This window comes from Toxorhynchites rutilus, chromosome 3 (genome assembly GCF_029784135.1).
Source record: "Toxorhynchites rutilus septentrionalis strain SRP chromosome 3, ASM2978413v1, whole genome shotgun sequence".
NCBI classification, from domain to species: domain Eukaryota; kingdom Metazoa; phylum Arthropoda; class Insecta; order Diptera; family Culicidae; genus Toxorhynchites; species Toxorhynchites rutilus.
Genome location: NC_073746.1, coordinates 112,140,637 through 112,159,115, shown reverse-complemented (window position 1 = coordinate 112,159,115; position 18,479 = coordinate 112,140,637). Strand labels below are relative to the sequence as shown.

At 38.1% G+C, this 18,479-nt stretch overlaps 1 protein-coding gene across 2 annotated transcripts in view; it reads right to left on the bottom strand.

The window, feature by feature from the left end:
* LOC129775692 (uncharacterized) overlaps nt 1-18,479 on the bottom strand; it is a 166,644-nt gene that overhangs the window by 34,684 nt on the left and 113,481 nt on the right. The window contains exon 1 of one of the 2 annotated variants that reach the window (XM_055780707.1): nt 3,597-4,163. The exons of the other annotated variant lie outside the window; for it this stretch is intronic. Coding sequence (XP_055636682.1) covers nt 3,597-3,605 — 9 coding nt within the window. The 5' untranslated portion in view covers nt 3,606-4,163. Of the gene's footprint in view, nt 1-3,596; nt 4,164-18,479 lie in introns of those variants that run through there. 2 annotated transcript variants of the gene reach the window in all.

Below are 18,479 nucleotides of genomic sequence, written 5' to 3'. Positions count from 1 at the left end.
CAATTCTCCTGCTTCGCTGATGGCGAAGACATTGTCGGCAGAACATTTGAGACGGTAGCTGAACATTGCACCAGACTTAAGCACGAAGCAGAGAGATTTGGACTGAAAATCAACACTGAACACAACTTTATTATAAATAAAAAGGGTTGAGGCTTTAAGTATCAGTGCGTATTGAATCCTCAAAGTCAAAACAACATTTTTCCCATCACTCCAAAAATGGAAAATTTCGTTCTAGAAAAGTCGTTTTTGCGGGGAATTCTTTTGCATTCCTGCAAACAAAAGAAGACAGCGAAAGTTTTTTTTAAAAAAAGTTTCGCTAAAAATAAAATTATATTAAAAATTTATATCCTTTTTTTCAAAAACGTTTTTTTTTAAATTCTCAAAAAATTATTTGAATAGCCCTTACAATTTCCAACAAGTCGTACATCGTACATACATCGGAAGATGGGAACTTTTACAGGGAAAAAAAATTTCTAACAACGAATTTTTCATGTTCTCATTGAAAAAATTACAACCAATTCTAATTTTGTATAAAGTCAAGTCAACTTTCTTTTATAGTCTTTTATAGTTTCTGGAATATAGGGTATTTTGGTATGGAGACCCCTGAAAAAAAAATGTTTTACTTGTTACATTTTTGTGTGTAAATTCTAGCGTTTAACATGTTTCTGGATAGAAAGAAGTTAGCAGAGAATGTAAATCGCAATACTTCATACATACAAATGTTACGAATTGAACATTATAGTAATTTTTCAAAGAAAAACATGAAAAAGTTGATGTTCAAATAACTTTTTCCCTGTAAAAGTGACCATCTTCTGATGCATGAATGACTTGTTGGAAATTGTATGGTCTAATCATATCTATTTTATTAGAATTTTAAAAAAACATGTTTTCGAGAAAAATGAATTTTAATTTTCAAAATATTTTTTTCCAATGTATTTTTCAAAAATTTCAGACCTACAAAATTTTAGTCAAAGAATGGAATGTAAGAAATTATTCATGTTTTCATTAGAAAATATCAAGTAAAATGTTGGGAAAAACATTCATTGAAAAAAAATATTTTGAAAACTAAAATTCACTTTTCTCGAAAACATATTTTTTTAAAATTCTTTGGGAACTGTTACAGGGAAAAAGTTTGTCGAACACCAACTTTTTCATGTTTTTTTTTTTTGAAAAATTACTATTATTCTCAAATTCGTGACATTTGTATGTATAAATTATCGCGATTTACATGCTCTGCTAACTTTTTTCTATTCAGAAACATGTCAAACGCGCGATTTCACACACATAAATATAACGAGTAAAACATTATTTTTTTCAGGGGTCTCCATACCGAAATGCGCTATATTCCAAAAACTATAAAAGATAGAAAGTTAACGTCTTCGACGAAAGTTCATATTTTAATGAGATCTAAAACTTTGTCAAATACACTATATTACTAACTTGACTTTAAACAAAATTAGGATTGGTTGCAATTTTTTCAAAAAAAAACATGAAAAAGTTGTTGTTAGAGAAACTTTTTCCCGGTAGAAGTGCCCATCTTCCGATGTATGGATGACTTGTTGGAAAGGACTATTCGCATAATTTTTGGAGAATTAAAAAAATCGTTTTTGAGAAAAATGAATTTCAATTCTTAAAATTTTTTTTCTGGCCCGAATTTTTTAGATGTTATAGCTTTTGAGTCATACTTTTTTTTGTAAAAAAATCAAGAAAAAATGTTTGGCCCTTTTAAAAAATTAGTCTTATTCTTTTTTGAATATTTCAAGTATGCAAAGTTGTTTAAAAGACCCATGTGTTTACACCCACAACGTTTCGCTGCTATCTGATGGTGCTGCCAACGGCCGATTTCCGTTGCGTACTTTGTAATGTAGAGCCAGTTGGAGGCAACAAAGTCCGAAAACAAAAAAAAAAGTTCTATAACTCTGTCATGGTTGAAATTCGAACATATGTTTAGAAGTATTTTTTTCATCAAATATGATCGTCTACCTCCTGAGAGAATCTGGATAAATTTGTTTTTTTCATGTGAGAAAGATGCTTTCTGACATTAAGGATTAAGGATGAATCAAAAATCAAATTCCTCTTTTATATTCAAAAAAACGAAAAAAACATTTTTTTTGACTCGATTATATACAGTGAAAAGAAAACAGAAACTGTATATAATCGAGACCGCGCTGTATTCTGGAGTAAAATAAAGAATCAGAAAGTTGGAATTGGAAGCAACTAGTTTTCATTGACAGTTGCATGGTCCGAATCAGCTATTTTCAGATAAGGACTTGATCGAAGTCATCTGAAATTCATTTTGATTCTCACCTTCAATTGTTTCGTCACTAATCCAACACACGGACCAGCAGTTAACTAAAATTGTCAAACGAAGTCAAACTGAGAGAAGCTCCAACTAGAGATCTGTCCAGAGAACTTCAAGTGGTTGAATATTGCCTGTACAAAATAAGGACAAACGATCCGGCGTACGAAGATCCAGAGATAGAATTGCGCGTGGCTGGATGTTCAAACGCCGTCATAATCTACGGAAACATACTTTATGAGCCATCGTAAAAAAGGAGGCTCTAAAACCATTCTCAATTATTGACCAATTCCACGGTTGTTCCCGAATCAGCCAGAGGGCTAAGGCTTACCCAATCGATGCAGGGGTATCTCACAGGGTTCAAGCAATGTCTTCGAACGACCAATTTTTGTAAATCATTCCAAGATGTTTATTGTTTTTGATGATTTAACAAAAACCCGGTACAGTGAAAAAAATCTAGCGCTTGGCAAAAAAAACAGAGATTATTTTTTAACTCCGATTCATATAGCTTTAAAAAATTATGACACAAACCAAATTATTTTTTTCCTGGGCAATTTGATTAGGGTTAAGTTTCCTACACAAATCCAATCCAAACACCACTGAAGAAATCGTTCAATCGGTAAAAAAAAGTATTAACCGTTATTGGAAGAAAAAGGATTTTGCATATCCTACGCTCAGAACCCGATTACTTTCACGACAGGTAGAATCCGACACCATCAAAACAAACGAAGAATGCAAATGAAATGCAAACAGGTACAAACTATCCATAAAGTGTAGAACAAACTATTTGAGCCACCGCACAAGACGACGAATGCCGCTGAGAACAATATGCTCCAGATGATCTGCACAAATCCTACCGAAACACGGAGAGATAACGGCAAAGAAAGCTCTTATTCCTCAAATCCCGCAACTTCATTCAGGAAAAAATTGGTATCGGAGGGATTCATTATGCAGAATCCGCATCGCGAAACAACTTATGTATGTATATCCAGACAAAGGCGCTTCAGTAAATATGCTGTGGAGATAAAGAGAGAGAGAGAGAGAGAGAGAGAGAGAGAGATCTAGCCCAAATTGGCATTACCTACTTCTTTGCTTGTGGCGAAATGGAAATCGCTGTCTGCTACATTTTGTGCTTGTGTCTATACACTTTTTTTTTGGGGACAGTCTTCCATGAACCCCAACTGACTACTCTGTGAGAGTTGTGCATCGCACATGTTTTCGTTACAGGATAACGATCAAAAATATTTTTGCAATTTTTTTTAATAGATTTAGGTCTTATCACCATAAACTTACTTACCGAATTCATTTTTGGACAACACTGGGATGAAGCAGGAAATTTTGCTCAAAACGGTGCTTTGCTTTCTAAACTATTCTTGCATCTTCGTTATTCCCTTAATTTCTTCATCTGCGTTTATTGAACAATTTTATACACTCTACAAACTATGATCACAAATTAAACAATTCACAAATGTATCCTAAATTGGAATCACTTAATCCAACAGTCGTTCAATCCACGACTAACGGCCAAATCCTAATGCCATGGCGAAGCAGTATCACAGTATCCTCCACGGGTTTGCCACCCCCCCAATATCCAGCCTGGGCAAACGCTCGCCAAAATACACAAGCCCACACTTTTCCGTCCCCTCTCTCAAAACACGTAATAACGCCTTCACTACCGATTCCGTACACGATTGTCTGGAAAACGTAATCACCAGCCAATCAACAGTCCTGAAGCCCGTCGTGCTTAACGGACAACAAACACAACACGTCGTACAAAACGTTATCATCAACGACGCAACGCAATTCGAGCGATCCGTTGAACCGTCCTCGATATTTACCAAAACCGTACTGCCGGACCGGTACGGCACAGGCAGCATAATCACCTCCGCGCCGAGAAAGACCAGGCGCGTTCGGTAAAGCGCCATGAGCAGATGTTCCTTCAATTTCTAGCTTCTCCGCTTCATCCTTGTTCCCGCTTTGCGTTTGCCATCCTTCGCCCCGAGAGCCAACAAGCAACAACAGCAAGAACTACCCGACCAAAACAAACCAAACATCGCGCTCACACATTACCCAGGGTCTGAGGGTCTTAAATCCTCCGATCCCTTTCTCTTTCGCTCGTGCAGCCAGCCGAGCCGCAGGCAGGGCCAGAAGGCACCCTCTCTGTCCCCACGGAAACCCGGGGTCTGTTTCATTTTCAACGCACGCAATTGTCGTTGCAGCTTGACAATCCTCAATCGTCTGGCAATGAAATGAAAGGGGACGGAACGGGCAATGAAAACATCAGCAACTGCATCGAATGATCATAATCGTACATCAAGGTGGTGCTGATAGCGACGGATGGCAGCAGCAACAGCAGAGGCGCATTATGGCCAGCATCGGAGGACTGTGCGAATCCTTGTGGCGAGGTGTGACTGGGGAGAGTGGTCCGTCCCGTTCCGGTTTTCGCAGCAGCCAAGAACCGAACAATCGCCCGGGCATATGTCCGATTGGTTTGTGGTAATCGAATCCGGCATTCTGTGTTTAGTTAAATTAAATTTATTTTGCAGCCGGATAATAACAAACATGTACACACGCAACAAGCACTGTGATTGCGTTCTGGGTATGTGCATATGTCCGAGAATCGAGGGATAGTATTTCGATGAACCTTCGAACTGATAATAAATGATGTAGCGTTTTTTTATGCGACCCAAAACAAGCGATGGTAGAAATATTTTGTTTTAAACCTCGTGCATAGAAAGGGAAACAAACAAATTTTATTGTGAACGCAATGCATTTCGATGATTTGCAATCGTACGAAAAAGAGATGCCAACATCCGCGCGTATTGGAGAAGTGTGTAATACGCACCCCCCTAAGCGAGAATGGATTTATCTTGATCGTGCTCTCAAAAATTAAGGTAACAACTACGTCAGTAGGGGAACTTTGGGTAAGACGCACCGTGTCGGTAGAACGCACCATCAGAAAAAATCGTGGAAAACGCGGTAATCGGCTTGATTTTTCTGTACTTATAAGGGGCTGTCCACATACCACGTGGACAATTTTAGGGGGGGTTGGGGTTACGAAAATGACCACGTTGGTCCACGGTGAGGGGGAGGGGGTATAGATTATATCCACGTGGACACTAATAAATATTTTGGAAAACAAATATATATCTGTATTCAACAATATATTAAAACTATTCTGCATTGCAAGAAAATTTATACTTTTTTCTGCTGTCTGATATTACTGCGCGGTGGAAATTCCTTATTTCTTCACATCGTTGAAATTCTTTGCTGAAATTTGTATTCAGAGAGTATCGCACATGAACTGAGAGCGATCCATTGATTTTAAAGAATCTGGCGTTATTATTATAGATCAGAATTGGGACGCTATTATCGGCAGGATTCAGATGCCACCAAATCATGTTGGGTTGTTGTAATATTAAAATATACGACATTTTTTTTATCCCATTTATTTATTTAAGGCTCATTAGCATTTTAGATGTAACAGAGCCGAATTTTAATCGTGTACATATCACATGGTTATCATATCTATGATTAGCACATTACACAGTAGTTGTCATTCGCCAGTATTCCTTCTATATCATATGGTACATTCACACAGTAGCCATTTAGGCGTAAGAGTATTCTTTCTGTTCTTCCATTATCCAGTTGGACCACCGGACAGCGGAGACAGTTGATTGATCATTGTTGAGTTATTTATAGAACAGCAGCCCGATGTGTCTTGCAGAGCAGAGCAGTTGTATGGATGAATCGATCTTATTTCCGCGACCGTGGATCGATCTCCATCGCTGATGATTGTTGCGTGGACGTAGCTATTCTGTAACAACACAAAGATGGTCAATGAGGGTCCTGAGTTTTGAACTCACGATCGATCGCTTACTAAGCGAACGCGCAACCAATGTGGCTACGGAGACCCCCAAAATATACGACATTGTTTTCGATGTTTCGATTCAGTTTGCGCTCTCAATGTAAAAACCGCTTCGTTTATGTTATTCAAGAACTCGCACAAGAAATTCATTCACGGGGATCTATCTTTAGAGAAGTCTTCCTATCTATGTATCTATGTTCATGAGCACCTGGTGAAACTTGATTACGAAACGCTACAATGTATGAGTTCTACACCTTTTGACCGAATACATTAAATGGATCGTATCTTCATCAACAACTCGCTTCATAAATGCAAGGTAAACTCGCAGTTTGAAGCAAATAGTGTCAGGCGAAGAAAAGTATTATCTTTTACAACAATGTTGAGCGAAAAAAAAATCTTTGAGGTGAGCGAAATGAACCATTATTAGATATCTCCAAAGCCGATCTTCACCTGCAGAGAGTCATTCTTTGTGTCTAGTGAGATAGGAAAAAAATTCTGCATTATAAGCTTCTACCAAACAGCTAATCGATAAATTTCAACAAGCACTATTCGTAACGAATCAAAATCGTCAATCTAGAACAAGCGTTCAGAATTGGCCAAGGCGTCCTCTTCCAGAATAATACCAAACCTCATGTTTCTTTGAAAGCCCGCCGTAAAATTTTAGAGTTTGACTAGGTATGATAGTATACCCGCTATCATCATATATTGCATTTTTTGTTCATCACTTATTTAGACCCCCAATAAAAATATTGAAGGTCAAAAATTTGGACTCCGTAGCCACATTGGTTGCGCGTTCGCTTAGTAAGCGATCGATTGTGAGTTCAAATCTCAGGGTCCTCAATTGATTATATTTGTGTTGTAACAGAATAACTACGTCCACGCAACAATTATCAGCGATGGAGATCGATCCACGGTCGAAATAAGATCGATTCATCCTTACAACTGCTCTGCTCTGCAAGAAACATCGGGCTGTTCTATTAATAACACAACAATGATCATATCAACTGTCTCCGCTGTTCGGTGGTCTAGATGGACAATGGAAGAATAGATAAAATTCTCTTACGCCTTAAAGGCTATTGTGTATTGTACCATATGCAATGGTATAAACGGAATTCTCTTACACCTAAATTAGGTGACCTAATATGGCAACTGTGTAGTGCGCTATTCATAGATTCGACAAAAACATGTGACATGTACACGATAAAATGCTAATGAGCCTAAATGAACAAATGGGATAAAAAAAAGAATTTCGACTCATTGGACACAGTTTTTTGACGAGAAAACAAAGAAGTTCTGCGATGATGAATTGATGCATGAAGAATGACGAAAGATTGTGAAACAAACCGGTGCACATAGAAAAAAAAAGAAAATGTATGCCTTAGTATTTTCCTTTCGATTTTTTCTTAAAAATCGGCATGATTATTTTAAACAATTCAATATTACCCAATATGATTATTCCAAACAATTCAATATTACCCAATATGATTATTCCAAACAATTCAATATTTCCCAATATTTATTAAGTTGAGAAAAAATCATTGGTAGATGAATCGCGTGGACTTATTATTGAAGCCCTGGTGAGTAAAGATTTTGCAATAGTAAACTGGTGGTAAACATTAAAGCTGATGAATTTGCGGATCAGCTAAGTGAACGGCATCAGTTATTAGGCGCTGACTTACATCTATTAGTTTGATCGGTAATGTTGGAGTTGAACTCGCCAAATCTGCATAGCACAACACAACATGTTTTTATCTTTATACAGGGTTTTCCATTTCGGGCTTCCGAAAGTATACAGCCCTGCGCTGGCAACCGTTTGACATAGCTGTCAACCAAAGCGTCATATCGTTAGTTGAATGTCTGCCATTTTACAATATGAATCGTTTTAGCATCGCACAACGTGTTAATTTTGTTAAATTATACTATGCAAATGATGAAAAACCGGCAAATGTTTTTCGAGCATTACGGACGGATTTTGGTCGTCAAGGACGGCCTACAGAGCACACAATCGCTAATGTAGTGCGTAAATTCGAACAAACTGGATCCGTAGCAGATATTGTGAAACCTGTGCATCATCGTAATGTGCGTTCGGCCGAAAATATTGCTGCTGTTGCTGCCAGTGTGGAGGATGACCCGAATGTGTCGATTCCACGGCGTGCTCAGCAATTGGGCTTGTCAAACACATCATTGTGGCGAATTTTGCATTTGGACTTGCACCTACATCCATATAAAGTCCAACTGGTACAAAAATTAGAGCGTGGTGACCATGGAATGCGTCGGGCATACGTCGATTGGGTGAACGAACAACAGCAGCAAAATGCTGAATTTTCGCATCAAATTTTCTTCAGCGATGAGGCACATTCCGAGGTCGGTGGCTATGTGAACACCCAAAATTTCCGTATATGGGGCTCAGAAAATCCACACGTGATTGTTGAGAGGCCATTGCATCCGCCAAAAGTCACTGTTTGGTGCGCATTATGGTCTGGTGGAGTCATCGGGTCGTTTTTTTTTTGAAAATGAGGACGGAGAGACGGTAACTGTGAATGGTGAGCGCTATGGCCGCATGTTACCGTTTTTTTTGCCACAAATTGAAGATATGGATACGGATGACATGTGGTTTCAGCAGGACGGCGCCACGTGCCACAAGAAATCGCCTCTATTAATTATGTTCACATGTTTATAATGTACAAACATAGAATAGAGAATAGAAACAAACATTGATGGGTAACAAGTGGACTTACCGACATCTAGCGCAGGCGACGAATCTCATTGCGTGCGGCCTCTCTGAGTCTGGAACCAACTCTGCTGCTGTCATCGGACGACCAACAGCTCACACGCAACACGGACTCTAGCTAGTCCTTCCGCTTTGCCGAAATCGGTGACGTGATTAGGGACCGTGATTAGCACACTGCCCAAAATGTCGAATGGTCTTCTCTGGTTCCGGGTTTCTTTCCTGCTGCTTGCATGAATCTTCACTTCAGCGTATTTTTCATTGTACTCTAGGAAGCACTTGATGGGAAAATTCGCGTTTTTGTATTCGTCACCCGCGAGAGAAAAGTTCACAAAACTACTTTCATTTTTCAACGAATGTGCTTTTTTTTTATTTTATCACGAAAACTAGATGGCTGCCAATCAGACGAACGAACGATGTTGAACTGCGAACTTGCTATACTGCATGTGTGTTTGTACTGTTTTCTTTCGCGAACTGTCAGAGCACGGATGCCAGCATAGAGTGATTTCACACGCAGTTGAAATATTGTGGAAACATTTCACACTAGTAATTCAATTTTATAACCAACAAACATAAACTTAAATTTAGACGCAATTCAACTATTTTTACGATTATTTTTTCCAAGAAATGGAGAAATGGGGACGTGAACAACAGGGGGAGGGGTATAGAAAATGTTCATGCTTATCCACGGATGGGGAGGGGGGTGTCTGAAATGGTACTTTTTCTGTTCACGTGGTATGTGGACAGCCCCTAACTTCCTTTTTTCATTATAAATACAATTCAATGATTATAGCACCAAAAACCACGTCTATCTTCATAAAATAATAATAGATTGAAAACTGCATGATTTCATGCAACTTTGACCGCTTCTGTCATAAGACTTTAAAGTATTAATAACCTTTTTTAAATTTTGCAAACTACAATACATTCTCAAATGTTACCAGATCTCTAAATTGAGTATGAATAAAAAAAATTCAATTTTTTTTTTATATCAAAATACAATTTTATAATTCATCTCATAATGAGGCACATCGCTCCAGTATGGAGATTAATAAAGAGTTAGTTTCAGTGTTAGCAAAACACTCTGATGTTTTCCGCGATTGTTTTATACGCAGATGATTTCTTAAGGGAAAAAACCATTTTCACATATCTTTTCTTGTATTATGTTTGTACCAGAACGAACAAAATTATTTCAATGTTTCTGACCACTAAAATCCATCAAATAATCAAAATAAAAACACATAAATACAAAGGCCCAAAGTCTGGCAACACAGTTGTGAACAGCGGCACGTATCAATATATTGTTGAGCAGCGGCACATATTAATACGCTTGTAAACAAAAATAAAGAAATTCAAAATTCTTTGGCGTTTTCGGCGTTTCATAACAAAAATGCCTCGAAAATTTGTAATCATCTGATGATTCTAACTGGTAGAAACATAACAGAAGTGGAAGATATAAGCAGCGAATCAAGAGTTATCCACAATAAACGCTTCGATGTCGTTTGACAATTTCGACCCGTTGTTGTGGTGCATTTTGGACACGCATATGGGCATCTTACCTCGCTTATTTGAAAATGTTATAATATCAATGCGTTTAGAATTTTCGTTATTTCTGTTGATTTGCCTACTCGTAATCGTTATTGTTCATCTCATTACACAGAAAACAAACGTGGCTACGTTGTGGATGTGAAGAAACGTTGAAATATGTAATCAAAATACATGTTTCATCCTGTTTTGCTTCACAGGTGCGTCTTGCCCGGACTTCCCCTACATAGAATAGTTAACACTCAGTCATCTGTAATTGTGCTGTATTTTAGATCCCAGTTTCATATATTTTCGAGCGGTTATGAACCCGATGTGGACCGAATGTCACAAAGTACTACAAAAGTACTGGATTAAAGCTACTCTCTCACCCCCGCATGAAGGACTGTCTATAGTTTGAACTATAAAAGTACGCGATAACTGGTACTGAGCGAAATGGAATCACTGCAGCGGTTGCCTTCCCTCTCTCGCATTGAACTGTCATTCATATAAACCAAAACGAGAGAAGTGAACGGATTAAACAATTTGCTGGAGCGAGTATTTTTTGACGTAGGATTACGTCTTTCGGGAACATATTGGGGTACAAATTGAAAATCGAAAATCGAGCACATCGTAATAATTGTCCAATTTCAAACGCTTATTCCTCAGTCATTTCATGATGGATTGATGCAATTTTTCGATCGATTTCGGCACTCCAAGTTATGTTTGTTCTTTGAACAAACGAGTTTTTAAAAAACACTTTATTATTCACTTTTCTTAAAGTCAAATACTTAAACCTCACTGCACCGATCTACACGCGAAAAAGAGGTTGAGCCACATGGCGCTAACTCTTTTATAGCCTAAAAATGCTGATTATTAGTTTTAGCTATCAACTCGTTCATTGGCGCGAAACGTGGCGTGATGCGCCTGTTGCTTTTCCTGACGGCTTCCCCCTGGGATGAAAGTCGTCCTCGGCTTTCTGTTTTCTGGATTTATGCTTGCGGTACCATAGTGATCTTCGGGCGAGTTTGTCTGTTAGGTTCCGATGGTTCTTCCGGGTTCTGATGACTTTGAAGTTCCTCTAGATGCGACATTGATGATCTCGATGGGAGTCTATTCCAGATCCAAAATGATAGAGCTACGATGAAAATAATTGTTATTGTTGAACCGAATCCAAACGATGTCCACCCAAAGAGTTCGAGTTTCCATTGGATGTTATCTGTCCTTAGATTGATGTGTTTGATATGACCACGTTGTTCCAGATGTAACTTCTGTAAGTATTCTATAGGGAATTTGTTTGTAATCGTAGTAAAATTTACCGTCAATCCCGTTGTTGGAACGAATGATGCCAGTTGAACTTCTTTATTAATGTTGGAGTACATTTCGTCGTTGATAAAAAGTGTGCAGTTTGAAAACTGTACGAGGAAAGATCCCTTAAGTTTTCTATGATTCGATGAGCAGTTCGATGTTATTGATATTTCCGCGTCATTGATAATCACGTTTGAGTCATCGACTCGTTTGATAATACCATTGGTGTAGGTTCTTTCCATTGGGCATGTAGCTGATTCACCTCTCATCAATTGTTGAATGCATTCGGTTATTGGTTCAAGCTGCGTACTTGAGCATACATAGACGTTTCTACTCATTTCGCAGAGGGATTTTAGCGCAAAAGATGACGGACCTTGTAGATAATAGTTGGTTGAGATGGATATACGGGAGTTATTGAAGATAACTGGTTCGATGAAGTTGAGATCATATTCAGCATCCTTGATTCGTGGTACCTTCAGTATGTAGGCAATGGATTCCTTGGATGAAACCACGTATGCACTAGCGAAGTCCAAGGCTCCTGCTATAAAATTGTTTCCTTCCAGAAGATGATGAATTCTCGTGATTTCCTCTGCATTGATAATTCTGCTGCTTGGGATGTTGTGTTGAGCCAAAACTATTGCCTCCTCTAAATCTTCTAATTGTTGTGTGAGTTCATCTAAGCAAAAGAGCAAACCTACTGATCTGAAATCCTTATCGTTTTTCAATGCTGTATTATTCAGTATTATTGTTACGTTATTCACTTTTTCTGTTAATTTATTAATTCTGTCTTCGAATATGTGATTAATTTTGATTTGCTTTTCATTCGCATTTATCAGACTATTTGAAGTTGAGTTTATAATCCTTAAATCTTCTGCATCGGGGCTACCTGAAATGTACTTCCAAAGTGAACCTAGTTTTTCCCATCTTCTAACTCTAGTAGAGGGTTTTAATTTCAAAAATGTCTGTTCTAGTTTCGTTACTTTAGTTTGAATTAATACGCTTAGGAAATCAGCTGAATCTATATTTGTTTTTGCATGATATAAAAGTGTTTCAACAGAGTTTTGTAATTTAATGAGATCTACTCGGTGCAGTATCCTAAAATAATTGTTGCTTACATAAGCTTTTCCTAAATGTATGATTGCTACCGGGCTCTTGTCTAAATCGTGTACTAAAATTTTGCCATTCGTCGTTGTCCAAAGCCAGAGCCATAGTCTGTAATAGAAAAGTCTGTGTCTTAGTTATCTGTAAAGTTTTTCTTAATGTGTTTTTTATGTGTTTTAATTCCGGCCTGGTCGGTTACTGTTTTTTCTGTCTCATTTGTAATGTCTATTAGTCTGTATCTATGTCCTCTAGGTGTGGGCTTAGCTTTGCCTTTCACCAATAATCTTTGTTTGTTTAGTTGTTTGAATTCTTCTTTAGTTACTAAAGGTATTTTCGAATTTTGTTTGTGTGCCTGATTCGTTAATGAGTCCTTTGCGTTTTGTAATGTTTTTTGTTTTGATAGGTTGATTTCTATTGGATTGAGAGAACTACAAGTGCCGAAAATAACTTCTCTCGGTTTTAAATTTATTGACGAATGTTTGGTTTCGTTATAAATCGCTGTGATCATGGCAAGACCTTCGTATAAATTTAGATTCTCTACTTTTTTCTGATTGGCCATGTACATTTCTAGCAAAGTACTGTGGAATCGTTCCACGATACCATTACTGTCACTGCAGCTGGCAAAATGCAAGGAGATGCCATAATTTTCCAAAAATTCTTTGAATTTTGAATTTCGAAAGCTTGTGGCTTGATCACAAGTAATTAATTTGGGAATGCCAAACGTTTTGAAGTATTTTATTAGTGTTTCTTGAATTTCATCTGTTGTCTCATGCATGATCTTGTAAATCTGTGCAAATTTTGAGAATGAATCTACAACAGTAAGAAATTTTTCAGTCTCCTTTATAAAGACATCTATGAAAACATTTTCGAATGGTCCATTGTAGATTCGTCTAGAATGAGGTATAACGAATGGTCTTCGTTCATACTTAGCAAATTTACAAGATTCGCAGTTTTTGACGAACTCTTTCACTTTAGCCAACATGCGGGGAAAGAAGACTGACTTCTGTACTTCCTCGTATGTTAGTTTGTATCCACGATGATTGAAGCTGTGACATTTTCTTATAAATTCGTTCTGATCGGTACCTGAAATTAAATCTGGAAGTTTGATATTAGTTAAATGAACTTTAATATTTTTAAAATTTGTATCGATAATGTGTTGGCACATTCGGGCAATATTCAGGTCGGCAAAAATACCATTTAGTTTCGTCGGATCTAAGTGTCTTGTCAGAATGTCTTTTATGTCGTCTTCCGTATAGTCAGGTTTGTGAAATACATGACGAAAATGGTTTGGAAAAACCATACACGCAAGGTATGGACTCTTTGCAGCATCATCTGCTCTGTAAATAAGTAGTTGGTTCGCATATTTATTAATGATCTCTGGTCCATAGATCGGGTCATTATCGAAAAATTGATTAGATAGTTCTTCGTTTAGGTTCAATTCTGTGCGTGGAATCCTTGAAAGGCCATCGGCAACAACGTTTTGCTTGCCCTTCTTATAAATTATTTTAAAATCAAATTGTTCCAAGTAGAGCCTTTGTCTTGTAACTCTTCCCGTGGAATCTGTTAACTTTAATTCCTTTGTAAGAGGTTCGTGATCCGTATAAATCGTGAACTCTCTACCATAAAGGTACGGTCTAAAGGTTTTGGCAGCAAAATAAATGGCCAAAAGCTCTTTCGCCGTGGCTGAATATTTTTCTTCAGCTCTGCTCAATGTCCTGGATAGGTATGCAATAGGCCGTTCCTTTCCGTCATGTAATTGAGCTAGAACTGCCCCAATGGCAACATTTGATGCGTCCGTTGTAAGAATAAACGGATTATCGAAGTTAGGGTAAGCCAAAAGTGTTTCTGTTGTCATGATTGTTTTTAGCTCTTCAAATGCTCTCTCGTAATCATGATCAATATCGATGATTTTATTTTTACCTCTGAGTTTTGAAGTCATGGGTTTTGCAATATGGGCGAATTTAGGAATGAATCGTCTATAATAACTTATAGTTCCGAGGAACGATTTTAATTCTTTGGAGGTTTTTGGTAGAGGCCAAGACTTTATAGCCTCTATCTTATTAGGATTGGGTTTTACCCCGTCTATTGTGACGACATGTCCTAGGAAAGCTACTTCCTTTCGAAGGAAGTCGGATTTGTCACATTGAATTTTCAAGTTCGCATCCCTAAGGGTTTGGAGAACTTTTTTGATGTCCTCTAAATGACTTTGAAGATTAGTACTGTAAATGATGATGTCGTCCATATAGACGAAACATCGGATCCCTAAATGTTTTCTCAACACTGTATCCATAAGACGCTGAAAAGTCGCAGGCGCGTTTTTCAGTCCAAATGGCATACGAAGAAACTCGTACTTGCCATTATCAATATTGAAAGCGGTTTTCGGGATGTCTTTAGGGTCGACTTCAATCTGGTGGAAACCACTAGCTAAGTCGAGCACTGTAAAATACTGAGCTTTTCCTAGTCGGTCTAAGATTTCGCTCACCTCAGGAATCGGATATCGATCCGCCGGGGTTTTTTCATTCAATTTTCTATAATCGACAACAATGCGATATTTTCGTTTCCCAGAGTTGTCGAGTTTTTTCGGTACGACCCAGATGGGGGAGGTCCATTGTGAAGAGGATTCTCTAATTATACCGTTTTCCAACATTTTTGTAATTTGGGTTGAAACTTCCTTACGGAGGTGGTAAGGATATTTATATGTTTTTTGATGGATGGGTTTTTCATCCGTTGTATTAATAGAATGCTTTACCTCGTGTGTAAAGGTTAGCTTTTCATCATCCGCAAAGAATACGTCTTTGAATGATCTGAGTGTTTTGATCAAAGCATTTTTCTCTTCGTTATTCAGGTGTTCTGATGGGAAATTCAAACGAGGATTTACCTTCTGATGATTGATTTCTAGTTCGAAAGCGTCACTAGGGAATGGCTGAAGTGCCGTGTGGCCTTGTTCACCTTTCTTGGTTAGATGCACGAAAGCTTTATAATTATTTGCTTCATAAACGCCTGGTTTTAAAATTACGTTAGGATTCAAACTGATTTCCTTATCAATTAAAAATGAGCCGTTCGTTGTGGTGCAGATTTCGAATAGGTTTTCATCGGTGCCGTGGAAATTGATAGAAGTGGGGAAATATTTTGACACCGTGTATCTACGATTACTAAATGTAACAAATGCTCTGGAGGTGTCGATTACCGCACCCATGGCAGCTAAATTTTCATAGCCTATAAGGCCGTCAAAGAAATCATGAAATCTGAAGACATAGTACGGAAGTTTTTCATCGGATACTTCCGGGAGCAAATTTGTGTTTACCACGCGATCTATAAGAAACTTTCCGTTCTTGTTATTTATAACGGCTGGTCGTTTAATTTTTGTCGATATATTAACGTGCTCAGGGTTGATGTATGATTTATTAGCGCCAGTATCCACTAGGAAATTTAAATATCCCTTCGTGGTGGACAGGCGCAGGTATGGAATAAAGTTCATGTTGGCATGTTTGCTACACGAACGGTTTGAAAATTTATTTCGTCTCCTGTTTCGCTTGCAGTGTCATCGTCATCGTCATTGTCTTTGTCGTTGTCGGTGTCGTCGTTCACTTCGTTATTGTGAACTTCGGCTTTGTTCTTATGAAATGGTTTTGCCGCGGGTTTGAAGCGAGGGGGATTGGATTTCGCTTCGCCGTTGCTGTTCGGTTTGTCTTTGTAGTTGTCTTTTTGTCGTGGGAATTTACTGTATGATGGGCGATTTCGCACCTCAGCGTTTTGGTTGATGCATACCGATTGGTATGCATCTTCTAATGTGGTAGGTTTGGATTGTCTTATTATGGATGCGAGTGGCTCGCCTATGTTGTCTAAATATTTGGTAACTATTAGTATTTCAATCAGATCATTTGTTTGCAGTGGATTAAGCGATAGGTTCATCTTGATTTTTGTGGATAATTCTTTTACATCCGTATAAAATTTATGGTTATTTCTATCACCTCGTTTCATGTGAAATAGGTGAGACAAGTTTGTGGCTAGATCTTTCTGATCGCCATAAATTTCCGACAGAACCCGTTTTATGCCAGGTATGGTATTAGGATTTCCGTTTGCGCATAGAACGGTGCGCGCATCACCTTTTATTTTATTTTTAATAGCCCTCATATAGTGGCTGGGTATCGTGTCGGGAGCGTTGTTGTCTCCCTTCACTAAGTACATTTGGTATATTTCTTCTAGCTCTTCAAGCCAGGCAGGTAATTCCTTTTTGATGCCTGTGAATTCAGACATGTTTCGAATCGGGTCAGGCAGTCTATAATTGTCAAACTGTCTTCCACTGCTAAGCAGCATTTCTTGGAGCTCAGCCACAGTAGCTTGGAGCTGCTCAATTTCACTTGATCGGTTGCTAGGCATTTTCTTGCTTTTGCAATTTTTCCACAGTAAAAGGATAAAAATGACTTACGTTATTATTTTCCACATGTGTTCACAAGATCGAAGCGGGCCTTAGCTGTCGTTCCTCGATGAAGCGTCGTTCCTGGTGATTAATCCCCTGTTGGATGACGTGGCTTTTCTCGGTTCCTGTCGCTGGGTCTCTTTTAGTTCACTTCGATACTTATCCTACCGGCTGCGCCAGTTATGTTTGTTCTTTGAACAAACGAGTTTTTAAAAAACACTTTATTATTCACTTTTCTTAAAGTCAAATACTTAAACCTCACTGCACCGATCTACACGCGAAAAAGAGGTTGAGCCACATGGCGCTAACTCTTTTATAGCCTAAAAATGCTGATTATTAGTTTTAGCTATCAACTCGTTCATTGGCGCGAAACGTGGCGTGATGCGCCTGTTGCTTTTCCTGACGCCATAACATTTTTTTACATTGAATAAAGGAATAAAGTAATATATGTCATGAAACTAAATATCGAACAATTGGAAAATCTCAACCCCTATCCTAACGGAAATACCCATTTCTGATTGGTCAAAATTGACGATACATGCGACGGTTTCCTAGCTGCTTGAGAGAACTCGGCATTGCAAATACATGAAAGTAGGGGGAGCTTTTGTTCTCACCGAAATGTGTTGTGGAGTGGTGGAGTGAACAAACAATACCCAACAACCAAACAAAATGGCCATGGCCATCCAAAATTAACAGATAGCCTAACGAAATCCTACGTCAATCATGCGGTTGTGTCTCAGATACAACTCTCCTGTGGTTTTTTTTTCTCCAATCAATGTTTAATTTTGATGTCTTTTTCTTTGAATTTCAGCTAACTGAAATTCGAGGTACCAATCATAGTACCATGTACTATACCTACGCAATAGACGGGAATAAGTCCCAGTTGTGTTTCCTTGTGTATAGAACCCGCGACTAGGTGTGTGTCAATAGCAGCTTGTATATCAATTGAATATGTGCAATAAATTGTTAGATGAAATGCATGTCATTTCAGAGTACGTCCCAGTTGTGGAAAAGCTTCTGTTGCTATGGCTCCAATTACCGAACCTCAAAGCGAACCGGAGTAGAACCCGTATCTGTATTCAACGATTGTATTAAACACACCCTTCGCAAATGCTATCAACATCCAGGATATGAACAGGAATAAATAGGAATGTTAGGGTAAAACTCACTTGCACAATTTATAATAATCAAAACATTTATGTTTACATTTACTTTTTAGTGAAAATTTGATTCA